This window comes from Eptesicus fuscus, chromosome 18, assembly GCF_027574615.1.
Source record: "Eptesicus fuscus isolate TK198812 chromosome 18, DD_ASM_mEF_20220401, whole genome shotgun sequence".
In the NCBI taxonomy this organism is placed as follows: domain Eukaryota; kingdom Metazoa; phylum Chordata; class Mammalia; order Chiroptera; family Vespertilionidae; genus Eptesicus; species Eptesicus fuscus.
In genome coordinates this window covers 662,229-689,949 of record NC_072490.1, presented here as the reverse complement: position 1 = coordinate 689,949, position 27,721 = coordinate 662,229, and the positions used below count along the sequence as shown (strand labels likewise).

Genomic DNA, 27,721 nt, shown 5'->3' with positions numbered 1-27,721 from the left:
CTTGAACTGTTTAAGATAAAAATGCGTACATCATGGGCTTTTACTCCAAAATATAAATGTGTGTTTCCTAAGAGTAAGGAATCCTTACATAGCTGTATAGTACGGGTTTTTAGTACATTTAACTTTATTAAATTTAACATTGACACGTGCTTTAAGCTACTGTCTGCATTCCAGTTTTGCCATTTGACTCGATATTTTTATAGCAGTTTTTTCTCTTTAGTACAGAATCCTGTCTGATATCAGGTATTGGATTCCTCTATTCCTTAGCCCAAATATTCATGTTTCATAGTTCAGGAACTCAGGTCAGTGACAAACTTCCGTGGAATTCAGCCCAAAGAAATGCTTTGCATTCCACGATCACTTTGCACTCTGAGACCCCAGCCTTCCTCCTCCCCGCAGCGTCCTTCATGGAATTATAACTTGTGTAGAAACCTGCACGGGCCTTCTTGGTGGGTCAGCCACCCCCAGCTGCTAGGACGCTGCCAGCCCCAGGACACAGTGATGGCTCCCCAAGCGAAGCCTCAGACTCGGGGCCAGAGCCACCTGAGGCTCTGTCGGTCCTGGAGGCACGGCAGTGCTTCCCTGCAACACCAGCGCCTTCCGGACGGGGCCCCGGGCCTGATGCCCTTGAACGGCTGACAGCACCACAGCCTCTGATGATGTGTTCTCATTTCAAAAGAGTATTCCTCGTTCGGAATTTCTGCTCTTTTCTCATGGGTAATTCAGCTTATGCCCAGACAGAACTGCGGGGTGAGGTCGTGGCTTTCTCTGCACGTGATTCCCCCACGTGCAGCCTGGAGGCGGTCTGTCTGTGAGGGTTCTTAGACCAGGCAGACATCCTGCTTCTCATGAAAATCCCTCAGCCGCCCCGTTAGCATCCACCCCCAACTCCTGCTGACCCATCTCTTTGGTGATTGCACCGCAATGATGTTCCACGCCAGCCCTCCCTCTGCACTGCCAGCAGGCTTTCAGCGTCCTTCCTTTCCCCTCATTGTATTTTGAAAGAAGATGACATGATTAGCTCTGAGTTATCAAAACCTCAGTGTACACAAAGCCAGTGGTGCTTTCTTACTCTTGTTTATTTGGGAAAAGACATGGAATAAAATGGTAAAGTGGCCATTCGCGTGTCACTGTTCATCTTTTATAAAAAACATTTTTATTGATTCCAGAGAGGGAGGGAGAGATATGAAGAGAATCATTGATTGGCTGCCTCCTACACGCCCCTGACTGGGGATTGAGCCTGCAACCCGGGCATGTACCCTGACCAGGAATCAAAGAGCGATCTCCTGGTTCATAGATCCATGTTCAACCACTGAGCCACACTGGCCAGGCTGTCATTGTCTTATGTTTTAAGTTTGTAATGTGCAGTTGAGGATTTGGGGATAAAAAATCAGCTTCTTTTCTGTTAAGTACTTTTAAAGCCTCTTTCCTTTTTAATACTTTTAGATTCGAGTGATTTTATTATTTATGTAGGTATTCCTGCTTTAATGTGGTTTTAGGTTCATGCAAAATGGATTTTGGACACTGATGTGTTCAATGAATGGATGAATGAGGAGGACTATGAGGTGGATGAGAACAGGAAGCCCGTGAGTTTCCGACAGCGAATTTCCACAAAGAATGAAGAGGTATTTGGTTCAGCACCATTTACTCCACTAGGTGTTTCTTCTTTCTTGGCCTGAACGTTCTCAGATATTCATGGACAAACTGTCACATAAAACCCAGGCGCATCAGCCATCTAGTACATATCATAGGAAAGTGACTACCGTCTCAGGAGTTGGCACCTCCAAGGAGGGCCGTGCAAATCTCGGGGTCACTAAGATGAGAAGTGGCCGTGCGGTATGACAGCGGTCAGCTGACTACGTTCTCTAGAGCTGAGTTTTCATTCTGACGTACCAAATACATCCCGGTGTAATTTAACTGCGCTGTTCGTTTCCCAAGGGAAGGCTCACTTAGTTCGGATGTTTTGAATGGCTTTACTCACATGCAGGGGGTCGTACAGAGCATCGGCCTTCGAGGTCTCGGGGACAGTTGAGTCCTTTTTGAGGTGGGAAGACTTGCTACTTACCGCTCTAGTCATTTAACAAGCCCACCCCTTAAATACGTACCCGTGTTCCTTCCAGGCCCGCTGTGGGGCGGGTGTGGCCCCAGAACGCCCTGAGCTGAGAAGGCAGCGGCCATGTGTCTGGGTTGGGTTGTGTGGCAGCCTTAGGCCGAGACCTGCGATTCCAGAGTCCTTTTCAGGGGGGGCAGTCAAATTTGGGGGTTTGCTTTTTATTTTAGTTTTTTTAAATCTTTGAGACAAATACACCTTTAACCATTCACTTAGAAAGTGCAGGTCTTCCCTACTATTTTCAGCCTGTGTTTTTCTTCTCTGTCACATGGTGTGTTCCTTGTTTTTAAGAATATTTTAAAACTAGGTCTTTTTCATATTGTTTCATTTTTAGTTTGTTCCTGTTTGCTTTAGAATATCACTTTAAATTTTTTTATTTTGGCCTCCTTCTTTAATATGTTTACATATTTGTTTTCCCTTAATGCATTTCAAACCGAATCTTTGTGTCATCAGGAATATTCTAATTTCCATATCACATTATTGACCTGACCTGTCCTACCCACCCCTGTATAGATGTAGATGGGTAGTTTACTTATTCACTTATCTTTAGGGGGGATTATATAAAATTGATCTAATATGCCTTTAAAAATTGAAGGTCAGATTTACATACTAATCAAAGGCGTGGGCAGTTTAGGTTTTCTTCCAGACTTCTCTTGTGGGCTCTGACGATGCTCAGGTCCCACCTGAGGTTGTAGAGCTGCTGAAAGGAAACCTAGATGCAAGGGGTGTGAGGGGCCGAGGAGATGAAAGTTTAATTGATATTTTAGCTCTGCTTTTTTGGGAGCGAGGGACACCTCAGGTCCAATTCTTTGGGTCCTTTCGGGGTTTCTTTATTACGGTCTGTCTCGTTAAGATTGGCAGTGAGCGTCTGCAGGTCAGCTTCTGTGTATGGATCTGTGCCCTGCACTCTTGATGACCTCACCTGTTAGCTGGGATAGTTGTTCTGTGGATTCCTGAGGTTTAATGCCACCTGCAAGTTGGAATAGTTTTATAGGTTGACTTTGCCATCTTATTTCACATCTTTTGTATCAAAGTTACCTATTGTTTTTATTTTCTGATGAATTAGGAGTAGTTTCTGGCACATTTCCCCAAGCTTATTCAGCCTGGCTTTGTATTTTATTAATAACACGTTTTATATTTTTCTACTAATTATTGGACATGTTTTTCCAACCTGGAAGCCCGGCTGTGAGCAGGGGTAGTTTTCGCCATAGGCTTGGGCCGCTCTGGTCTGTAGCGTGGTGGGGTCCTGGAGCTAGTGCTGGGTTTCCCTGGGTGACGCGGGGAGTCTCGTGACTGCTGTGGCCAGGAGGCTTGTGGTGTGGCCCCGTTTGCTCTGAGCGCGTGTGCTGGTTACTGTCTGTGAAAAGGCACTTTGGGCAAGGGCTTGTAGAAACGGAGGAGTCGGCCAGGCTGGCTGATACTCCTCTCCATTTGCCTCTTCCTAGCCAGTCCGAAGCCCCGAGAGGAGAGACAGGAAAGCATCAGCTAGTGCCCGGAAGAGGAAGCACTCGCCTTCCCCGCCACCCCCCACGCCCACAGAGTCCCGGAAGAAGAGTGGGAAGAAAGGGTAAGCACCGCAGCCTGGGCCGCGCATCCGGGCAGACTCCCAAGGGCTCTCTCGGGGTGCCCTGCACAGCACAAGTTGTGTGAACACAGTCTTTCTTCCGCATCTAAGCATATTGAGAATGGTTGCTAAAGCGTTTAGGACATTATATTCGTCATCGTTAGTGTCAGTGTCTCTCTGATTTTGTCACCTGTCCCATTTGTGATCAAAATGACTCATACAGGTCATGAACCTGTGACTTACGTCCTTGTATAGTGCATGGCCTGAAGTAGATACTTAATAAATGGTAGAGAATACTGAATACTTTCAATAGTTAGCTCAAAATATTTTGATAACATTTATCAATAACACTCATGAACCAGCTACAGTCATAAAAATGATTTTACTATTTTCTCATGCTGCATGTATGTATATATTGTGAAGACCTTATCAAGGACATGGAAGACCCAATGTGAACCCAAGTGAATACCGTGAAAGTAGATTTTTCTTCAGGTATTATTGAGGGTAACCTTATTTCTTAAGTACCGGATCTGAATCTTGATGTTCAGACATTTCGGACCCACCTGAGACCCTGCGAGGGAAGCCTGGCGTCAGTGTGCTGCTCTCCAGTGGGCTGAGCGGGGGTCCGGGCGCCCGTGGGCACTGAGCCGAAGCGCGGCCGCCTAGGGCTCACGGTGGTGCGTTCGGCCTCTCCTTTGAGTGCAGAACCCACCACACGGAGTTCCCTGAAAAGAACGCTGTGTGTCCTTCAGTTGCTAGCTCTGTCTTCTAGGGAGCGGGCCGTGGCTCACCTAAGTTTCCCCTGAGGATCCTGTATTTAACCCAAATCTGTTTTCTGAGTGTTTGTTTCATTCATCTTCCCTGCATCTTTTCTTCCCTTTTTGCATATTTAATCTCCCCACCACCTTTAGGTTCATAGGCCTTTTAAAAATTGTCATGTACTTTTTGTTTGAAAACTTGAACCTGTATCCCTCAGTCCAGCCCAGCGGTCACAGCCGGTGGCCCGCGGATCACGGGTGGTCCGTGAGTCCGAAGGTTGGCGACCGCTGGTCTCACCGATAGCGACATGCTGCCCCTCTTAGAGGGGAAGGTGAGTGTTCAGAGTGGAGGCCTCAGGCTGGTCCGTCCTGTGTCTCCACCCCACGCCCCAGTCCCTCGTGTACAAGTTACTTTCTTTTTCCATCTTTGTGCCTTTACTCATCATCCTGAAACGTTGCCTGCTTCTTCGTGAATTGTCACTGTTGAGCTGAGCTGAGCTGTCGCCTGCGATCTGGACTGTTTCTTCGAGCTTTATTTCTTGGTGCCTTTATTCCTTTCTCTTATGGCATGTGTCACGTTTATGCATTAGGTAATGATTTCTGTTCTGTATCCTCTTTAATTCCTCAGGGTAAGGAATCATTCCATTCTTGTTTGAACTTCAACATGCATTCTGGCACGTGTTAGTTTTAACAATAAATATTTATTTGATTGAATTGGTGAAAGAGCAATGACAGTTTTTACAAAAAGCATGAGTACCAAGTTAGTACCATCCTAAGTGATTCTGCTTTGTACCTCCTGGTATTCGAATGATATAAACAGCGAGAAAATACAGTGTTTTATATCTCTGACCAAACATCTTATGTAAGTGATTGTTTATGACCTGAGCAAATACGTGTCGTCACATTTCCATAGCAGATGTTCTTTCTTACACTAGCTTAAGCCTCTTTTAGGGTGTGGTCTGCAATTTGTACAGTAGGATTTAGTGTCTGTGTTTATGCCTAGTGACTATATTTTCCTTTTGGCTGTACTTTGGGGGATGTATCTAATTTGATTTCACTTGTCTTTTAAGGTGGTTCTGGACATAGATTCTCATTACAGTGAAGGGGAAGCCTTCGAAATTGCTTGCGATAAATAGCTGTAATGGCCTTGTCTACTTTTCACACGCTCTGTCTGTTTTAGCCAAGCGAGTCTCTATGGGAAGCGCAGGAGTCAGAAAGAGGAAGAGGAGCAGGAAGACCTCACCAGGGACATGGAGGACCCCACGCCCGTGCCCAATGTCGAGGAAGTGGTGCTCCCCAAAAACGGTGTGTGCTCGGCGGCCGGGCCTGAGGGCGGGCCTGAGGCCTCAGCTGTCAAGGACGACCAGACCCCTCGTACCGTCAGCCTTAGGCAGCTCCTCTTTCCCCGTCTTTTGGAACTTTTTGTTTATCGAGAATGTACACTGTGACCAAAATGTTGTCTAAATTTAGTAATATTTAAAAATTCATGTTTTAGAAATCCCAGCAGAACCAATAGGATGAAGAAAAGTGCAGTGTTTCCTCGTGCCAGTTCCTGGGCCGAGGATGTGGCATGCCCTCTAACCGTGCCTGTGGGTCTGGAGATTGTCCCTTCCCTCCTGCTCACGTGTTCTCTTCATGTGCTTTGAAGCTCTGCTCTTAAGGGCGTATACGGTTAGGACGATCCTGTCCTCCCGATGGCTGGACTCTTCATTCCAGCACCTGTACATTCCCCTGAAAAGAACCCCAGTACCTATTGGGTCCAAATTACCCCTCCCCCTCCCTGCAACCACTGCTATTCTTTGTCTCCAGATTTTCTATTCTCTATTTGCTTTCTATCTAAATTTGTTGTCGTTTATTATAGGTATTAAATGTATCCTTAATTTATCAACTATATTTAGAATCACTATTGTCTAGTTGAGAGGAATGTGTGAAATTTACCATAATATAACTTATGCCCTTTCCTGTCTTTTGTAACGGAAAATGCAGTCACCTGTAATATGCTACATGCATTTCTAAAATCATCACATTGTATAAAATGGGGCTCTGCAAACCTCACAGAGGTATCTGGAGGTCACGTGGGAGATCATGTTCATAAAAGTCATCAGATTCATTTGAGATAAAAGTGCTGAGAAGGTGCTGGTAGTCCTTGCAGATCCCTAAACTACCTTTTATAGTAATAAAAGCGTAATATGCTAATTAGACCAGACAGCCAAACGACCTTCCAGACGTCCTTCCGGACAAAGCTAGGGCTGTGAGGGCCGAGCCCCTGCACGAATTCCGTGCCTCAAGCCTCTGGTAAAGCTATAATGATCAATATAGTGTGGTTGGACACAGGAATGGCTGGATGCATCAGTGGAATTGAATGGCCAGCTCAAATGTAGGCCCATGTACATGCACTCGTTAACATGCATGACGACACGGAGAAAGGAATGTTGATTATAGGATAGTGGAAAACTCAAGGTCAGGTTTCAATCAGTACAGGGCTAGTTACTTCGTCATCTACGCACGGACGCACTGGATCTATTGAGAATGGAAGGGACGTAATGTAACTAGGAGTTCTTACCTGGAAGTGTCACACAGGTACACAGTCCCAGGAGAAAGGTAGAGAGCTAAGGACAGTCTGAGTACCGTTCATAGAGGATTTGTACGTCCTCAGGATATGTCTCAGAGTCACCTAGGTGTATAAAAGGTACCATTTCTCCCTCAGGTTTTCTAAACGAAGGGCACAAAAATGTGAATCAACAAAGACACAAAGTAACACATGCTTCTTTTAGGAAAGGAGTTAAAAGCTTCTTTTTCTGTTTTGCTCTATTTGTGTACTTTTATGATGAAAACATTTTGGTGCTTTGTAATTACAAATGTAGTGTCATCACGTGGGCCGCTTCTCGGGGTTGTGGTTGGATGGTGAGGGCTGAGTGATGGGGCAGTTGCAGGGAGATTCGCGTGTTTTTAAATCTATTCTGCTTTTCTCTTAAAAACAAGTAGAACTTTCCGCCTAAAACAATGCTTTTTTTTCCTTCTAGTAAATCCAAAGAAAGATAGCGAGAATACGCCTGTGAAAGGAGGAACTGTAGCCGATCTAGGTAAAAAACAAAACCTGCCCAACCTGTGGTGTTTTCTGTCTTAACGTCCGCTCCTCGGTGTCTGACTGTATCGGGAGAGATGGCTTTCAGTTGCGATCCGTTCCAACAGATACTGATTGCCGTTCCCTGGAGCAGCATGGTGGGTTGGTTTGCTACCAGACTAGGAACGTTGATGTTCTGCGATCCATTCTTTTCAGTCTTTAATCCTGATATTATGTTCTGATATTATACATAAATCAGAATTTCTGAGTTTTAAAGAAATTGTTGGTAGTTAAATTACTCGCAATGCCTTAGTCACTGCTAACGGTGATAGTAATTAAAAAGAAAGAAAAATGTTACCGAAACTTAACGTAACGTTTGTGCCAGAATCTCTCCCCTTTATCACACTGGCACTTCCCTTCCCCAGTGGAATTGCGTGTGGGTTTGCTCCCGTGCTTCTGTGAGCACACTGAGGGCCTGCATCCCCTCTCTCAGAAGGTACCGACCCTCTTAGGGACTTGGTCTGTGGGGAGTGAGCGGAACCACTTTCTTCACTCCTCATTCCTTACTCACTGCCTCCCGGGTCCGGACCGCCATTACTTACTTCACAGCCTCAGGAGGAAAGAGCCTAGTCAAGCCCCTGTCCTATTAAGTAAGATCATGACCAGCAGTAATTAGTTAAGAATTCCCTCGTGTTGGAAATTTTTAATTGTTTATGCCAGTGGTTGGCAAACTGGCTCTCGAGCCGCAGTTTGCCAACCACTGGTTTATGCTTTGGATTTCTCCTCACCTCTGTGCTTCTGTGTACAATCCCCACTCGCTGAATGGTTTGAGGCGGGTTTGCTTTAGTTCTCCGTTCTCTCTTCTTTGTCCAGTGTCAGTTACTGAAACCTGAACTTTGCAAGAAGTGCAAGCAGCTTTGCCTGCTCTTTAAGTAAGGGTGTGTTTTGGTTTTACAGATGAGCAGGACGAAGAAGCAGTCACAACAGGAGGAAAGGTAACGTTCCGCTAGGTCCTTAGAAATACTCTGTTTTGAGGCCCTTATGATTTTAAATGTCTTCTTTAACAAATCCCCCCAAATAATTTGTGCTTCTTGACCCCCAAAGTTTTACCAAAAGGAAATTTCCATCTTCTCAGCAGTGTGCCTGGGGAAGCAATAATTTTGAAATTACTGTTAGAAAAACCAGGTGTTTAGATGGAATCACTAGCAGAGCCTCCATAATTTATTTCTGATACAAATCAGGGAGCTTTTAGTGGGAGTGACTGAGAGTGTAGGCCTTCTACCTGGGCCCTGGAGTTATATATATATATATATTTTGTATATATATATTTTTTAATTTTATTGATTTTTTACAGAGAGGAAGAGAGAGGGATAGAGAGTTTAGAAACATCGATGAGAGAGAAACATCGCTCAGCTGCCTCCTGCACACCCCGTACTGGGGATGTGCCCGAAACCAAGTTACATGCCCTTGACCGGAATCGAACCTGGGACCCTTCAGTCCGCAGGCCGAAGCTCTATCCACTGAGCCAAACCGGTTTCGGCCTGGAGTTATATTTGATTCCAGCTTCTTAGCTCTGCATCGTAGTCTCACCACGAAGCAGGTGAGGAACAGCACCTGCTGCTCGTCGGGAGGCAGTGAGATTGTGCACAGCGCGTTGTTAGCAGGTCCCCGGGCTCCGTCTCGGGATGGGCAGCCTTGTCATTATGCCTCACTCGTGTCCTGGAGTCCGCTCCTCACCAGTAACTTGAGAGCTAATAACTTAGGCGTGGGATCCGATGCAGGTAAAGCGTAAACCTGGACAAGTCAGGAACACACTATTGGAGACGGGTGGACAGGGGGCTGCGTTCCTCACTATGGGAACAGCCTTCTTTCACCAGCCTGAGGCGGAGCCTCGCGGAGAGGCACGTCCCTGTACGTGCGGATTCCCTCGTGTGAAAGGCAGGCGTGCTCTGCGTGTCACCAGACAGCTGGTGAGGTGCCTTAGAGATCGCGAAAGCCTGTTTCACTTGGAATTTATTTTCCTGGTCCTTGAAATGGGAACAAATAGCTTCATTTTCTGGGACGTGACATGAGCGGTTTGAAAGCGGTTCAGTGTCTCTAGTTGTCTCTTTCTCTTCCTTCACTTTGGCTTCTTTTCTGTAGGAAGATGACGACCCCAGCAAAGGTGATCAGAGTCGGTCAGTGGACCCTGGTGAAGATAACGTGACGGAGCAGACCAATCACATCATCATTCCTAGCTACGCATCCTGGTTTGATTATAACTGGTGAGTAGCCCTCCCTCTGTGCGCAGGGTGGGGCAATATCCTCGGTGAGAATTGACAAAAAGAAAGGCTGTGGTACGTTTACACGATGGAATACCTTTGGCGATAGTGTGGGTGGGCCTGGAGAGCATTGTGCTAAGTGAACTATGCCAGCCAGAGAAAGACGAGGACCATAGGATTTCACTTACATGTGGAATCGATGAACAAGCAGAAACAGACTCACAGATAAGGAGAACAGACTGGCAGCTGTCAGAGAGGAGGGAGTGGGGGGCTGGGTGAAAAAGGTGCAGGGATTAAGGAAAAAAAACACACCTCATAGACGACAACAGTAGGGTGACCTCCAGAGGGTGTGGGAGGAGGTAGGAGATGGTTAGGAGGTTGTAGTGGTGATGAAGAGAGACTTGACTTGGGTGGTGAACACACAATGCACTATACAGATAGAGAATTGTACCCCTGAAACCTGTGATCCTGTTAACCAATGGCACCCCAAAAGAGCAATAAAACAAGTCAATAAGAAAAAAATAGAAAGGTTCTGTGATCTTTCTAAAAGCAGTAAACTCTTACATAATTTTTAAATTCAGTTCACCACAGAGTTTCTGAGGGCTGGACAGGACGGGGCAGGGGGTGAAGAGCCTGAGGACCGATTAGTGTGAAGTCCATCGTCTTCTGGCCCGACGTGCATTTTGTCATGCATTTTACCAGTTTGTTGCCATGCCAACTACTGTGATTTCTGTCACCCAATTTCCAAAGAACTCTTTCTGTCTTGTAGCTCATCTAGTCGAGTTTGGTTCTAGGAACGGAAAAACTGCAGAAAGGACTGGGTGAGGAAGGGAGCGCTTCCCTGACCCTCTGACACACTGTCAGCGCGCAGGAGCTGTGCGCAGCCAGTTCGCTTTTGCGAGTAGCGCTCACGTTTTAGATTCGTCAGTTTTGCTTTGAAAATTAAGCTTAGCTCACATTTTGAGATTTTTATTTTTCAAAGAGTACTTACTCCCAGTCTTTTTCTTTTTCTGTTCAGTATTCACGTGATTGAACGGCGTGCGCTTCCTGAGTTTTTCAATGGAAAAAACAAATCCAAGACTCCAGAGATGTGAGTGCCATGTGCTGATGGGATGCTGATACCGCCATGTACTGGGCGGGGCTGGTCTGCAGAGAAATTGTGTGTTTGGCGGGGTTCCTAACTCTTCCTTCCGAGTTAATGTTCACATCTCTGCTGCTCGGAATTCCTTCCCTCAAAGGAAATGGCTTCACATTTTTTTCTTTCTCAACCTTGAACTACATACATGTCAGCTCTTGCAACTAAAGTTTGAGTTCAGTAATGGTTTTTCACTAAAATTGTTCAGGTTCCTTTCCAACAGTTCCCACCCACATTGTGTGTACATATGTGGTATGAGCTATAGATACTTATTTATACTAATACAAGGGTAATATGCTAATTAGACTGGGAGACCTTCTGGGCGTCCTTCTGGACAAAGCCATGGTCGCGGGGCCGAGGCAGAGGCGGTTAGGGGCGATCAGGCAGGCAGGCAGGTGAGCAGTTAGAAGCCAGCGGTCCCAGATTGCAAGAGGGATGTAGGCCGGGCTGAGGGACACCCCCCACCCCGTGCATGAATTTTGTGCACTGGGTCACTAGTATGTAATAATTGAGGACAAAATGGAACTTTCACCTTGTTTGTCTGATGAATGACTAGTCCTTAAAAGGATGCCAGAGAGGAGGATGCAACTGCACAGGAATCACTCCTCGCTGCGTGATGTGTTCTGTGCTTTTGCCTTGGAAGTAGTGAAACTCGCTGGGAGGAGGACGTTTGTCAGGACGTATGTTTTGCCTTTGCCTGGTGACGGTTAAATACACACTTCTAGAAACCCTCGCCCTGAATAAATCCGCACCTATCATACTGGCACTATCTTTCCATTTATTATCTTCATAGTGTTAATCCGTTGTCTGTTAGATACTTGTGACTGCAAAATAGATATCTCTTGTTTAAATGGTTAGGGAAGGATGATGGGATCGTGCGGATATACTGGGGGTAGTTAGGGAAGGATGATGGGATCGTGCGGATATACTGGGGGTAGTTAGGGAAGGATGATGGGATCGTGCGGATATGCTGGGGGTAGTTAGGGAAGGATGATGGGATTGTGCGGATATACTGGGGGTAGTTAGGGAAGGATGATGGGATCGTGCGGATGTGCTGGGGGTAGTTAGGGAAGGATGATGGGATCGTGCAGATATACTGGGGGTAGTTAGGGAAGGATGATGGGATCGTGCAGATATACTGGGGGTAGTTAGGGAAGGATGATGGGATCGTGCGGATATACTGGGGGTAGTTAGGGAAGGATGATGGGATTGTGCGGATATACTGGGGGTAGTTAGGGAAGGATGATGGGATTGTGCGGATATACTGGGGGTAGTTAGGGAAGGATGATGGGATCGTGCGGATATACTGGGGGTAGTTAGGGAAGGATGATGGGATTGTGCGGATGTGCTGGGGGTAGTTAGGGAAGGATGATGGGATCGTGCGGATATGCTGGGGGTAGTTAGGGAAGGATGATGGGATCGTGCGGATGTGCTGGGGGTAGTTAGGGAAGGATGATGGGATCGTGCGGATATGCTGGGGGTAGTTAGGGAAGGATGATGGGATGGTGCGGATGTGCTGGGGGTAGTTAGGGAAGGATGATGGGATCGTGCGGAAAAGCTGGGGGTAGTTAGGGAAGGATGATGGGATCGTGCAGATATACTGGGGGTAGTTAGGGAAGGATGATGGGATTGTGCGGATATGCTGGGGGTAGTTAGGGAAGGATGATGGGATCGTGCGGATATGCTGGGGGTAGTTAGGGAAGGATGATGGGATCGTGCGGATATACTGGGGGCAGCCTGTGCAAGGCAGTTTGAGGTTCTGAGCTTAGATGTCAGAGAAACGCAGGCTTGAAGCTGGAACAACACTGTCAGGAGTCACTTGGAACCAGAGTCGAAGATTCCCCATGAGAAACCCTGCGTTTCCCTGATAATGTCTTCGTCTGCGCAGTCGTGGTCTATGCTGCCACCTACTTCGCTAATTGCCAGCGTTTGTAAGTTCTTACCGTCCTTGGGAGTCTTCCGCTCAAAAGCACCGTTAGCACTTGAGTCCGTTGAACTTGGATTCACCTTTCAGCCTGCGGTGGCCCACCTGTGCCTTTCAGGCCCTTCTAGAGACTGTGCCCCTCGAATCGGGCTGCCCTGCTTTTGTCTGACTTTGGTTGCAAGAACTGTTGCTATGTCTCTAGCTTCTTAGCACTCTCACTCTAAGTATTTTGTGGCAAAATGCTTGGGCACATTGTGGAATCTCCTCTGACCCCCCCATCTGTTTTTCTCTCTTAAAAAAAAAGTTCTGTGTGACCTCTGAGTTTGGCCTCATGGCTTCTACTTGTTGCCTGAAAAACTGCCAGGCAGGTGTACAGCAGCCAGGTCGGAGCGAAAGCCACGCGTGGCTCTAGGAAGAGTGTGGCGATGAGACGCAGCACGGCCTAGGGCCCCACACGTCTGCACTGAAGCCAGCGTCACCCTCCCCGGTCTGAGGTCCAGGACAGACCTTTATCACCTGGTGCTTCAGTCTCCGCTTCTGCAAATGGGGCGCTAACAGCCGTGCATGGTGGGGGCTAAGCGATGCGTGCAGGGGCAGTGCTCGGCACCAGGCCCGGCGCACGCAGTCAGCGCTAGAGACGCAGCGCAGCGGCCCCGAGGCTCCCGCGGGTGCGCAGCCATGGACATTGCTGGGCCCTGTGCCGTCAGCCTTGGAGTCAGAGCTTCGTCTCTGTAGAGTCAGCTAAAACTGGGAATCGGGAACAGTCTCTTTCACCTTCGGTTGGGAACCTGGGGGCGCAGGGCTGAGCGCTAGGGAGGACATCTGGGTAAGGGTGCCGCAGGCAGCTCTCCACTCACCAGCTTGTCTCCATGTCGCTTCACGTGAACTTGGCCAGCTTCCTTCGTGCGCACGTTAGTCAGGAGTTGTTTTGCATGTTAGAGGGCCCTACCCCGTGACACCGCTGGACTGTGAAGACCCACGCGTGTCACTCACGGGTTGGAATGTCGTGGACTTCTTGTATTTAGTTGTGAGGAATGTGCAAGTTGTTCGCTCCGTGAGGGACTTTCTGAAAGGATGTGTGTCCACACTAAGAATTTTGCCATTGCTTTTTAGATACTTGGCGTATCGCAATTTTATGATTGACACATATCGCCTGAACCCCCAAGAATATCTGACCAGCACCGCGTGTCGGAGGAACCTGACTGGAGACGTGTGCGCCGTGATGAGGTAAGCGCCTGTGCCCGGCTTCCTGCAGGCGGCCTGACCAGATTGCTGCCTGAGGGCCGATCGACTGGCCGGCTGTTTCCTCGCTCGATAAAGTCAGCCCCGTCTCCTGTCTCTCACTCAGGGGGTGAATATAGGTGATGCTTTGGAATTTTTCCTCTCTCAACATTTTATAATCTTTTATTTTAGAGTCCAATTGTAAAATGCCCCGAGGTGGAGAGTGGCGGGGAGGGGAGTGGACAAGCTCTGTGCCCTAGAGCTGCCTGAGGGCGGGCGGGGGGGCCCTGACTGGTGTGGGTGAGCCCTCCCGGGTCCAGCTGAGCGCTCGCCCTCCTTGCTGGTGGGAAGGTTAGGCTTTATGCCAGGCCTGAGGCGCCTGTAGGAGTCATCCCTCCTTCCACAAACCAGAAGTGTCCGCTACTTCCTCACGGCTCATCGCCTGGACAGAAGATGTTTGCTTGTTTTTTGTTTATTTGTTTTTAAATGAAAAGGCGTGCACTCAGCTTTAACCAGAGCTTGCTTCTTCAGGGTTCACGCCTTCCTAGAGCAGTGGGGCCTTGTTAATTACCAAGTGGACCCCGAGAGCCGGCCCATGGCGATGGGCCCCCCCCCCACTCCTCACTTCAACGTGCTGGCTGACACCCCCTCTGGGCTTGTGCCTCTGCACCTGCGATCACCTCAGGTACGTGAGTTCTGCCCTCTCTTCAGGGAACGCTCCCCTCGAGCTTCCTGTCCAGGCGTTAGCGTCGTCGTCATGGGGCAGCGCTCCCTTTAGCTGGTGGGTTTTGTTTGCTTTTGTCTGTTGGGCACGTTGGAGCCGGGTGTCTGTTCGGTGTGTGAGGTCATGCTCCCATCAACCCCTGGGCTCTGCCCTTCCTGCCCCGCGGTGCAGGCTCTCTCCGACTCCTGACTCCCGTGCCCTCTGGCATCCAAGACGCCAACGCGACGAGCAGGTTGTCCAAAGCTGTTCCCGGTGTTTGAACTCCTTCCCCTTCGTCCCATTTGGGAAGAGGGCGTTCACACACGTGTTCTTGAAAATGTCAGATTATGGACAGCGTTCACTGAAGGGCGTGACGCTGAGCTTTCCATTGCCCTGCATTGGGAAACGGGAGAGTGTTTAGGAAAATGTGTTGTCTGCTTTTTCTGTGACCTAAGAGAGACAGCAAGTGTTATGTGTTAAAATGTTGCTAGAAGGGTGGTGTGGAAGTGTTAGTATTTATTTTTTTTGTAGAGTCTCTACCAGGAGTGAGAGTTTTATTAGGTTCTGCTATTAAACCATTCCTTTTTAAAAAAACAAAAACTTTTTTATTGATTTCAGAGAGACAGGGAGAGGGAGAGAGAGATAGAAACATCAATGAGGAGAATCATTGATTGGCTGCTTCCTGCATACCCCCTACTGAGGATCGAGCCTGCAACCCCAGCATGTGCCCTTGACCAGAATTGAACCTGGGACCCTTCAGTCCGCAGGCCTGACGCTCTATCCACTGAGCCAAATGGGCTACGGCTAAACCATTCTTTAAAAGCTTCAATCCCCTTAACTTATTATTATTTTTTTGTAAGAGGACATTTATTGGGTAGATTACAGAGGTAGAAAAAGTAGTTCCTGGAAGCAGTGGGCTTAGCAGACAAGGTCTAGAGGCAAAGGAAGGGCCCGTGGGCTCGGGAGGAAGAAGCTCATGGTAATGTGCCCGGGGGGCGGGGAAGCGAGGGCATGCTCCCTGGAGGGAGAGCAGCTTGGTCCTCCATCCTAAGGTGGTGGTTGTTTTTTAATTTAAATTTTTTATTGTTGAAAGCGTGACATATGTCTCTTTTTTCCCCACTGAATTCTCCCTGGCTGCTCACCCCTCCCCCACCCTAAGGGCTTTCAGATCAGAGTTTGTGGGGAGCTCACAGGGGAGACCCCAGTAGGATGTGCAGCAGCTCCCCAGGTGTGTCCTCTCAGTGTGGTCTCTGCTGGTGGGTCGCAGCATGAGGCAGCCAGTTGCTGTGTGTCTCACATTGATGTTTCTCTCTCTCTGCCTCCCCGCTCCCTTCCATTCTCTCTTGGGCTCCAGCAAAGGGAGGGCAGACTGGCCTGGAGCCGTGTGAGGAGGGTCCCGAGCTGGACCTCAGAGGGCAGCAGGTCTCCTGTGCTGAGCCAGTCCCTCGCGCTGCAGAGGGCCTCTTTCCCCGATGGCCCCTGGACTTCAGAGGTTAATGCAGCTCCTTCCTTTATGTGACTCACAGGTCCCTGCTGCTCAGCAGATGTTAAATTTTCCTGAGAAGAACAAGGAAAAGCCAATTGATTTGCAGAACTTTGGTCTCCGAACTGACATTTACTCCAAAAAAACCTTGGCAAAGGTAAGGATGTTTTTCCTAGACAGACACTGACTACAATCCAGCATGTCCTCTTCGTCCTTCTTCCTTCTATGAAATGTCATTTCCCATAAGACACTTAATTTACTGTCTAAAGTGTAAGGAGGTGAGCTTTCTACTAATCTGATGGCATTTTGTAAAAGAACAGTCACTTTTACCATTTTTCTACATGGTTAGAAGAGGAGTATTTAAAAATAACTATGATTGATATGTTAAGTAAAAGAGAGGACAAAATGGAGAATTTCAACTGAGAATTGGAATATATAAAAGGAATCAAATGAATATTGTATAATGTAAAAATATACCTGAAATTAACTCAGGAGTTCAATAGGCTGAATAGAGCAAAAAGCAGGGCCAGTGAACTCAGGCAGGTTAGATTTATTGAAACTAAAGGACCAAGAGAAGAAGACATTGGATGCGACGGGACAAAGACAGCAGAGAACAGGAGGCACATGAGATACAGTGAAAAGAACTCGTTTCTTACTCGAGATAAAAATGCTGGTTCGGGGTGAAGTGTGGTGATTTGACAAGGCATTTTGGGGGGGGACTAGGTCACTGGAAGAATGGTCAAGGGTATACGAGTAGCTGCGCTCCCCGGCTAGAACCTCCAAACAAGCTCTCAAGAAACTTTAGAGACAACAACAAGGACATCACGAACTGTCCACATACTTTTCATTTGTCACATTGTAATCTCCAAAGTAGAGTTTTCAGAGAGAGAATGTTAGAATGTCTATTTTGAATTAGTAACATCTGTAGGTAAAGAATATCTCTCGCCCAACTTTTTTGGGAGGCAATAAAGATTTTTGGTGGCCTTGTTTCAACAAGGCTTATAGTGTTCAAGAAACTGAAACTTGTTAAAGTAGCATATCAATGTTTTTAATCACTTCAATAAGTATTAAGCCAAAAAAAAAAGTCAGTTATTCCACATATTCAGTCCTACAAATACGAATGAAGCAAATAAAAAATAGGAATTGGCCCAGCTGGGGTGACTCAGTGGTTGAGTGTCGACCTATGAAACAGGAGGTCATGGTTCGATTCCCACTCAGAGCACATGCCTGGGTTGTGGGCTCGATCCCCGGTGTGAGACGTGCAGGAGGCAGCTAACCAATGATTCTCTCTCATCATTGATATTTCTATCTCCCTCTCCCTTCCTCTCTGAAATCAATAAAAAATATTTTTTAAAAGGAATCAACAGGTAATCGTTAATTCTTACGGAACACAGAATTGGTTTTCTTACACCTCAGTGCGCACATGAACTGGAAGGTATGAGGGATTCTCACGAAAAAGGTGCTTGTTTGGAGATGATTTTCATCAAGAGATTAAAGTCTTGCCTTCAAGCTATACCCAGTATCTGCTGTGGTTATAATGGTGTAGCTGACTTGGGATAAACATCCAAACACTGTGCCTTTGTAGCTTCAAGAGGTATTTTCAAATATCAAAATAGTAGAAATAACATGTCTAACTCATCAGCGTTTCGGTAAGCAAAAAAGAGATCTTCTGCGAGAAGCTCAGGCTCCTCGCCTGCTCTCTCCCCGCCGCCCTGGTTGCTGGGAGCCTGCGCTCGGGCCGCCGCAGGGCGCAGGGCGAGGAAGTAACTCTGGTTTGTTTTCAGAGTAAAGGCGCCAGCGCTGGAAGGGAGTGGACGGAGCAGGAGACCCTGCTGCTGCTGGAGGTGAGCACACGGGAGCCTGGCCGCCGCGGGGGGGCGGGGGGGCGCTCTCCCAGGACTGGCGCTGGCATCGCCCTTGGAACTTCCTGTGAAATGCTTATATCCGTGTCATGAGTGTTAGTGGGTCTTTATTATGTAGGTATCAAACCTGGAGGTTACACACTGGCCCTCAGTAGGAGATCAAGCCTGGATATGTGTTATTTTGGCCCAGGTTGGGTTTCTTTTGTTTAAAATCCGTTGCCAACATTAAATAAGTATTGGAGCTTTGCTCAAGTTTTCTAACTTTTCCTCCTACATTGGAAGGCCTGGCCATTCTGGGACCTCGTTTTCACGGAGCGGCAATCGGCTGGCCTGGAGCAGCAGACGTGCGTTTGAGGCTGAGCCTTTGTTTAGATCCAGTTTTCCTGAGCTCAGCCCCCTGAGTCCTGTAGAGGAGTCCTAGTGCTCATGCATTTGGGTGTATGGCCGCCTCCTTCCCAGAACGACTCCGAGAAGCAGCTGAGGATGCCAGCCCTGATGGACAGCACTCTTTGTTTATGAAAGCAGCAGACTGGCAAACGGGCATTAACCCGCATCGTGCTAGTCAGTCTTACTGAATCCGCGTTTGGGTTTCTCCTCACTTAAGACTCTCTCAGGGCCGCACAAGGAGGTCTTGGCGGCCACGTCTGCTCGGACGGGCAGGACATGGAGACGGTTGGTTTGGTGGTTAGCGGCCATTTCGGAAGAGGGACCGCTTGTCCTGAGCTACAGAACAACGGTCGCCGGCTGAGCTGAAGGCTGCGGGACATGGCTCCGTGTGGGTGTAGATGGGCTGTGGGAGCTGACGCAGGACCCGTGAGGGCGTTCTCGCCAGACGTGCTAGCGGTGCTTCTGCCTGCACGGACCAGGACAGCGGCTGCCGCAGGTTCAAGCGCAAGGACGCTGGTGGTGGCTGGTCACTAGATTTCCTCAGATGGGCAGTTCCAAGATTCCTTCCACTGCTCGCTCTCTGGATCAAAATCCAAAAAGATTTCTTCGTTTTCAGTCTTGACTGCTGTTGTAATTGATGCTCATCTGCCCATTCAGTATCAGTGATACACAGAGAGCTGCTTCTCTGAGCCGCTTCTTAAGTTTCAGGACTGTTCTGTCCAGTCCTGTCTGCCATGGAGGGTAATTTAAAAGGGCTCAGGACGTGTGGGGGATGTAGTTCAGTGTTGTGTTGCTGTTTTAGAATCTGGGTTCTGCAGAGAAACTTAGTCTCACATCAGTTCTCCCTCTGCACATTGACACCAAAACGTCTCCTCCTCTCCGCGGAAGACGAGCGGGCGTAAACACAAAGGGAGTCCGAGGCCGGGCCACCAATGACCCTGACCCTGACCCTGACCCGGCCAGAAAGCCCCGCAGCCTTACACACAGGGCGTGTCCTCTCCCGCAGGTGGAGCCGTGCCTGGTGGGCTTTTCTGTTAAACATGCAATTGAATCAGCAGGTGGTGCCGCGCTCACACAGCGAGAAACAAAGGCTTCCAGCAGCTTTGCTTACCACCAACACCCTCTTTCTGCGGGTGTTTGTCAGTAATTCATAGCTTAGCGGGAACATGGAGTCAGGTGACTGTGTAATGGTCTAGAGCAGGGATGTGCAGTCAGCCGCTATTGGCACATGGGCCGATGGTTTTTTTTGCGGTGGGCGCTCACGTGCATTGTCCAGTGTGAACAGCACCCATGGCCTCTGCCCACGAGATGCCAGTAGAGCTCCCAGTTAGTCAACCAAAAATGTCTCCAGATTTTGCAAAAGCCCCTGGGATCATGGCTCTAGAGAGAACTTTGGGGAGCTACTGAGTAGATTCTTTTTACCCAAGCGATTCCCCGACTCTCAGCTTCACATGTACTTCTGGTTTTTATCCATCCTATCACCCTCCCTCTTGGTGGAGATGGCTTTTACTATTTTTGTTGTTGTTCAATTTAAGTTTTTCAGCACTTTCTATGAAAAATGACAAATTTTAAAACTAGAGATTTGTGTACTTCATACATGTTAGTACTGCTTCTGAATTTCTAACAAAGAAAGCTTGGAACTGGAATGGGATTGCATTGGATCTAGTTCAATTTGGAGAGAATTGACACCTAACAGTACTGAGACTTCTTAGCAATGAGCACAGTATCTCTATTTAGGTCTTTGATTTCTCTCAAAGTTTTATTTTCTCAATTTGTGGACTTTACATATTCTTTCATATATTTATTCCTTAGTATTTTTTTTGTGTGCTATTTTAAATACTTTAATTTCCCCCAACTTAAACTTTTTTTATTGCTGGTGTATATAGAAACACAATTAAGCTTTCCTATTTCCTCTTATCCTGTGACCTTGCAATACTTTCCAGCTTTGGTACCCTTTTTATAGATTCCTTAGGATTTTCTATATAAACAATCGTGTGTATTAATAAAAGACAGGTTTTCTTCCTTTATAATGTGCATACCTTTTAATACAGAGTATGACCATTTTTATTACTGTTTTTAAAACTATCTGAAAAATAGTCACAGGCTTGTGATGTCATTACAGAGCACTTCCTTGTTACCCGATACAAAGCTGTTTGTTCCTTTTAGGCCCTGGAGATGTACAAGGACGATTGGAACAAAGTGTCCGAGCACGTGGGCAGTCGGACTCAGGACGAGTGCATCCTCCACTTCCTGCGGCTCCCCATCGAGGACCCGTACCTGGAGAACTCGGACGCCTCCCTGGGGCCCCTGGCCTACCAGCCGGTCCCCTTCAGCCAGTCAGGAAACCCCGTCATGAGCACAGTAGCCTTTCTGGCCTCCGTGGTGGACCCCCGAGTGGCATCTGCTGCAGCTAAAGCGGCTTTGGGTATGGACTGCTGAGCCATCTCGCCGCAGACACGTCCAGATAGCGGCCTCCTCCTCCCCTTCACACCAGTGTTCTCCCCTTCACATGTCCTCCTGCACTGCATTCATTCCGCTACTTACAGAACAAAAACCGGGCATTGCCCCATGCGATACTGTTGTATTTAAAGGGATAACAATTTAAACTAACGCACTTAGAATGTAATAGTTTTAAAATTAAAAGCATTAAGGATTGGGGGGGGGGTCAGAATATTTTTTACGGTGTATGTTGTGACTCACTTGACATTTGACACGACTGGCCAAAGGAGTCCTGTGACCCCTAGGACTGCATTACGAGTTAGAATCAGGCCTTCACCACAGCACTCTTCCCTGGCTTTCTGGGGTCTGTGCCTGCTGTTTTCTTTATTATCCATCTAGCCAAGCAGTTGGATGAAATTTGGACAGCAGTTTTGATTGTTGATGATACAGATTCAAAGTTCTGTCTTATTATATAGCGAGATACTAGGACACGCACCTAGGTTTTCATTACTGTGCGCGATTTTTCATTTGCCCTGTTGTCCTGGGAAGGCGGGACCGAGTCCCCGGAAAGGTCACTGCACACGAGACACCATATGTGCTGGGTGTCCGGGGGATTTACGTGAAGCAGATCCTCGTGTGAAGCCAGGTCCCCGTCCCGTTTGTCTTGAACAGAGGAGTTTTCCCGGGTCCGGGAGGAGGTGCCCCTGGAGCTGGTGGAAGCTCACGTCAAGAAAGTACAAGAAGCAGCTCGAGCCTCCGGGAAAGTGGACCCCACCTACGGCCTGGAGAGCAGCTGCATCGCGGGCACGGGCCCCGAGGAGCCGGAGAAGCTTGGTGAGTCGCCGCGTGCTTCCGCTGAGCTCGCTGGAATCGGCTTGCTTGCAAGGGAGTGCTGTGGTCAGTGCAAGCCTGTCTCTTAACATGAGTGTGTGAGCTTTTTCTCTCTTACTTGGCTTCCTTTGTGGTAGATAGAACTAAAATATTCTCTCATAACTGTTAATAATGTCACAGTTGCAAACTCTGATTTTCGGTTTCTAGATGTAGATTTTAAGAATACAGACACGAGAATGCTGAAAGGATTGAAGTCATTTGAATTCATATGTTGCTGTGTAGGTTCAAGTTCATTGTTGTTTTGTTTTAAATTGAGGCAAAATTCGTACAACATAAAATCCCCTATGTTAACCACTTAAAGGTATGTGATCCAGTGGCTTCTAGCATATTCACAATATTGCCAGCCATCGTCACCGAGTGTGAGAACCTTCTCGTCCTCCCAAAATAGAATCCCACATTAGGATGAGCAGCCCCTCCCCCTCCCTCCTCTGTCGGCCTGGTGACCAGGAGCCTGCTTTCCGTCTCGGACTTGCTTCTCCTGGACACTTCCTCTAGGTGAAGTCCCACCACGCGTGGCCTTTATCCGACTCCTTCGCTCAGCGTGATGTTTTCAAAGTGCCTTCCTGCTGGTAAATCAGCACGGCGTCTCTTCGTGCCGAGCCTGTTCCTAGTGGATGCGCCACATCTTCCCCTCCTCGTTGTGAACGATGCTGCCACAGCGTCTGTGGTGTCATCTGTGAGCATCGGCTGTTCCCTTCTCGGGCCCTCGGGCTGGAGTTGCTGGGTCATCCGTGTAACTTGTGGGAGAACTACTCAGCGGTTTTCCATCGCGGCTGTAGCGCTGTGTTCCCACCAGCAGCTTAGAAAGGTTCTGATTTCTCCACATCCTCGCCAGCGCTGTTCCCCTCCCTTCTTTGTAATAACAGCCTTGAGTGAGAGGTGGCATCTCATGGTGGCTTTTATTTGCATTCAGTTTGGGGAGTATTGCCATCTCAACGATATTCTTTTCGTCAATGAACATGGGATGTCTTTCCATGATTTAGGTTGTCTTTAGTCTCTTTACACAAGGACTTTTAATTATCTATTTCTGTTAAATCAATCTTGAAGAGAAGTGAAATTTTAATTCAGTAGCTTCATAAGCAATACCTGGCTTTTCAAATGGGAAGTGTTCTTATTTAAGAGGCTATTTACAAACCAGGTAACAATATTATTTTTCATATACATATATAGTTTTATTGATTTCAGAGAGGAAGGGAGAGGGAGAGAGAGATAGAAACATCAATGATGAGAGACTCATTGATCGACTACCTCCTGCATGCCCCCTACTGGGGACTGAGCCCACAACCCGGAATCAATGTGCCCTTGACCGGAATCAAACCCAGGACTCTTCAGTCTGCAGGCCGATGCTCTATCCACTGAGCTAAACCAGTCAGGGCTAAAAATACTATTTTATATATAACTAGTGGCCCAGTGCACAAATTTGCACACATTAAAAGGGAATTAATTATAGGAAATATTATAATATTGCTATAATGGAAGTGTCAGAGATGAAAGAAAACTAGATGTATATGAAAATCTCCCTCCTGCCAGAGTCTTGGGCATGCCATGCTTCGGGACCCAGAGTCAAGTCCCCGCCCACTCGCCCACACCTCAAAATCACGAGAGACCCAGACCCGGCCGGCCCCCAGCCCTCCCCTCCCTCGGCCCCCAGCACGAGGGCACGACGACCACGTGCACACTAGCTCTTGATTAGTTAGGTCAGCAGTAGTGCGTTCCGGTGTTTCTTACGTTGTTTGTGGTTCTTTCTTTTCATTCCTTATGAGACGATTTCTGATAAGTAACTCAAGCTAAAGAGTTGCTGGCATCTTGCCTAATTAGCTCCATCTTTGTCTCAATTGTGTACTTCAGCTGCAATAATTTCCTTTTGTCTTTTTCGTTCTTTAAAATAAAGATAATATGAGATGAAAAATAAAATGGCTGGCCAGCCCTTGACCCATCGCACAGCCTGATCTCCTGGTGCTCTGCTCTGGGCGTCGTGAGCAGATACCAGTGAAGGCTCTTCAAGCCTGAAGCCTCGGGGTTCCCGGGAGTTTCATGGGGCTCCCCTGGGGTTCCCTCTGAGAAGTGTCCGCCCAGCAGCCTCGTTGTGGAGACAGGAACAGCTTTTCAGAGGGACTCCTCTGCTCACTCGATCCCTCGGGACCAATTACTGGCCTAAGTGTTTTTAGCTTTGGTTACTAATCCCGATACCAGCCTTTCGATTAAAAATCAACTTAGCGTTTTCACCGTATTTCTTCGTTTGAAAACTCACTGGTTTTCCTCTCTGAGGTGGAGGCTGCCATTCGCAAGCCCGGCCGCATCTCTGCTGCTTGTTGATTCTGCACCACGAGGCGGGCCCGAGGAGGCGGGAGCCCGGGCTATTGAGCGCCTGGGAAAGCCTGCCTGTCCTCCCAGACGTTTGTGTGTGTGTTGGCTCCTTTGCTGCAGGGCCTTTGGGTTCCCTGTGGGCATGGGATTGGCAGAGCTGCTGCTTTACTTCAAAGAAGCGTCTGTGCTCTGCAGAATCTGGGAGATGTTTTTCCATGTGAATCTGCTGAACAGTTTTGGTAGACGATGCCAGGAGCATTAGTGGTTAAGAAACAGGTTGTAAATCGAGCCATTTCTGGTTTAGTGGGATTTAAAACAAAGAAAAAATGCTTTACGAGGAAAAAAATGTAGCCACCGTAGTCCCTTGCGGCAGGGTCCCCAATTGAGGGGAAGGTGTGGTTTCTGGGGTATGCAGGGCGGGTCAGGCTGCAGGGGACTGGGGGCCCATCAGCGCAGTGCGCTCAGTAGTTGTTGCAGCAGAATGGGCCGAGGAAAAGACAGCAGGACATGCGTGTCGCTGAAGGAGCTGTAAACAGATCCCGGAGCTCGTGCTGCCTGTGGCCCTTGCCATGACTCCGTGGGGTGTGACTCAATCACTCCCTGTGCAGGCTCAGGTTGCAGGGCAGTCAGCACCTCCGTTCTCTCACAAGCACACTCTAGGGAGTTCAAAGCCTGGAAGTACTACATTTACACATCGACTTACAATTGCGCCGTACGTGATAGCGCGCTGATTTGAAATAGAATGATGTAGACTCTTCCTTATCAAGAGAAGATTGTACTTGAATATTGCACACTGCAAGAGTATACTTTTTTTTTTTTTTTGCAGAGTATACTTTTTATTGTGATGCTTAATTTACGATATCACACCTGTAATTTCTTACAGAGGTCAAATAATAATATAGGAAAAAAAGTGTCCTCATGAAATACAAGACTTTTTTGGATTTCTCTCATTAGCCTATCTTAACTTTTCATTGTGGATTTGGATTGGAGGGAGTATATGGTGACAAAAAGGTAAAGATATGTAAGCACCAGGCTTCAAACACTTTGTTGCCTTGATTAGGGGACGTTTTTTATGTGGGAATTATTTAGGAAATGAGCATTAGCTTAACAGAAGGGGCTTCTTCAGTCGACCTAACTTGAATCATTCACCATTATCTGCTGATTTCTCGAAACTTGTACAGTGCTTGCTTTCTTTGGCCAGAGACCACTCTGTGGATAGAAAAGGTGACATTGCTATTTGAGGCCTTTTGCAGTTAACTAGGAATATTGCTGGGTGTTATGTGCCCTTGGTCCTAGGGGAAGGTGGGAGGAGTTAAGAGAAAAGATAGAAGAGAACTTGAAGTGTTTCTCAGAAGTCGTGGACCCCAGAGTTCCTTTCTGAGCGCTCACATTTGTCATCACACACAGGGCTTTTCTGGTTGGTAATTTGAATTTCTATTCAGGAGAACCTTTGGGAAGGACTGGCATTGTTTGTTGTAAAAGCAAGGTGTCAGCGGGTTCCATAGGCTTGTGAAAATCGGGGCTACCTCGGGCACTAAGTCACTCGGACCCCAGAGCTCGACCTCTTTTCACGTAGCACGCCCTGGAAGTACACAACGTAGGCATGTCTGTGTGTTTCCCACTCATTGAGCAAGGATGACAGTCCTGTGAGACGGCTCCGTCGTCATGGGCTGCCGGACATGCTGTGGGGACACAGGAGAAGAAGACCCGGCCCCGACACCGAGCTCTGCAGGAGAAAGCAGGCAGAGGAGCCAGAAGAGCCGCGGGGGCTCATCTCTAGGCGATCAAGTGCTGAGAACCCACAGCAGCGTTGAGTCTCTGATTCAGTGCACGAGCCTACGACACACAGGAGGGCAGACTTAAGATGGCCTCTCCTTTCCAGGTAATTCCCAGGATAAAAAGGCAGTAAATGTGCTGTGTTGTCCTGGTTTTCAGGATCGTGCCAGGGGCTGTGAACAAAGAAAATCCAAGTTCCTGTCTCATCGACTATAATTGAGAGGCAGCGATGTGTGGGCACCCCATGTGTAAAACTTGTAGGATGTATTAACTAAATATGTGGAAAGAGGATGTTGGTTGAGAAGTGGTGTTTTGAAAAATAAACTAGGGGTTGGGGGGATACAAGTGCAGTTTTAAATGGTCAGAGAATGTTAACCGAAAAGTGACGTTTGAGCAAAGATGTAAATGAGGCGGGAGCCATGTCGCCCTCGGAGGTCAGTGTCCAGGCATTGGGGTGCGCGGGCCTGGCCCGGAGCTGCCTGGCACAGCTGAGGGGCAGCAAGGGGACCGAGGCAAGCAGCTGGACTGTGGTAGAGGCGGTCATGGGGGATGCTGGGCCTGTGGGCTGTGGTCAAGCTGTGATGCTTACTCGAGGTGAGGGGGCCGGTGGAGGGGTTTGAGCCACGAGTGTCAGGGCTCAGGATGTGGTTCACGTTTCATTCTGTTCGGGTGAGGAGAGGCCCGTCTAGGAGTGGTTAAGTTGGTATCTGCTTCTGAATAAGTTAATGTCACATACTTAAATACCAAAGATAATGTTTTTACTGTCACTAAGGCTTTTATTAAAGAGCTTTACTAAACTTTCCTTTAATTGACCTGGAGTCAAACAGCCTTTCTTTTTTTTTTAATTACAGTTTACATTCATTACAAAACGGCCTTTCTGATAACCTGCTTGCTTGTGGCCAAACATCTGACATGTTGATAGGGTAAGCACAGGGGAAGCTATGCCTGCCGGCAAGGCCCAGCTTTGCCATGTACTCTAAGCAATCTAAATTAATGACTTTTCGTTTTTTATTTTCCATGAATTATTTCAAAGTAAGTTGGAGACATCATGATTCTTTGCACCCAAAATAATTCCGCTTGCATCTCCTAGGAATAAGGACTTTTTCCTACATAACTATCATAACACGAGCAATCTTAACCCCTTTGTGGGTCCCCCCGCCCCAACCCCCACCCCCACCTCCAGGTGGGATGTGCATGATTTCAAGGGCCTGTCAGGAGTCCGGGAAGACTTATTATTAAAACCCTCATTTATGTTTTCTGGCCTCGGGTATTGGTTTTATTTTTACGTATTCGGTATGGAATAGATACACTGCCTGTCTTCATTCTGGTTTAGAGAATTTGAGAGATTAAGTTAATTGATGCTTTTATACCAATGAGTGGATTGTCCACCGAACTCCATGGAGTGCATCTGGTGCCATTTGCCCCAGCTCTCGTAGAGCAAGCATGTCAAACTCGTGGCCCACAATGAATATTTTTGCAGCCCAGCCAATATAACAGTATGTAAGAAACGTTTTTTTAATATATTTTATTGATTTTTTACAGAGAGGAAGGGAGAGGGAGAGAGAGTTAGAAACATCAATCAGCTGCCTCCTGCACACCCCCCACTGGGGATGAGCCCGAAACCAAAGTAGATGCCCTTGACTGGAATCGAACCCGGGACCTTTCAGTCCGCAGGCCGACGCTCTATCCACTGAGCCAAACCGGTTTCGGCTGTAAGAAACATTTTAATGAAAGTTTTGTAACTTAATTTTACAATATCCTATTATACATAATTATTTGTAACGAACTACAACGTTCGCTAATGACTATAATTGTGTTGCATGCATTTCCCTTACG

At 47.6% G+C, this 27,721-nt stretch overlaps 1 protein-coding gene across 1 annotated transcript in view; it reads left to right on the top strand.

Annotated features, from left to right (window-relative positions):
* The window catches only part of SMARCC1 (SWI/SNF related, matrix associated, actin dependent regulator of chromatin subfamily c member 1), an 83,675-nt gene that overhangs the window by 28,087 nt on the left and 27,867 nt on the right, over positions 1 to 27,721 (top strand). Inside the window, exons 9-21 of the mRNA XM_054708112.1 lie at positions 1,500 to 1,625; positions 3,556 to 3,677; positions 5,613 to 5,737; positions 7,456 to 7,515; positions 8,454 to 8,491; positions 9,639 to 9,760; positions 10,776 to 10,847; positions 13,930 to 14,043; positions 14,569 to 14,722; positions 16,267 to 16,380; positions 18,008 to 18,067; positions 20,639 to 20,897; positions 21,584 to 21,745. Coding sequence (XP_054564087.1) covers positions 1,500 to 1,625; positions 3,556 to 3,677; positions 5,613 to 5,737; positions 7,456 to 7,515; positions 8,454 to 8,491; positions 9,639 to 9,760; positions 10,776 to 10,847; positions 13,930 to 14,043; positions 14,569 to 14,722; positions 16,267 to 16,380; positions 18,008 to 18,067; positions 20,639 to 20,897; positions 21,584 to 21,745 — 1,528 coding nt within the window. The remainder of the gene's footprint in view (positions 1 to 1,499; positions 1,626 to 3,555; positions 3,678 to 5,612; positions 5,738 to 7,455; positions 7,516 to 8,453; positions 8,492 to 9,638; positions 9,761 to 10,775; positions 10,848 to 13,929; positions 14,044 to 14,568; positions 14,723 to 16,266; positions 16,381 to 18,007; positions 18,068 to 20,638; positions 20,898 to 21,583; positions 21,746 to 27,721) is intronic.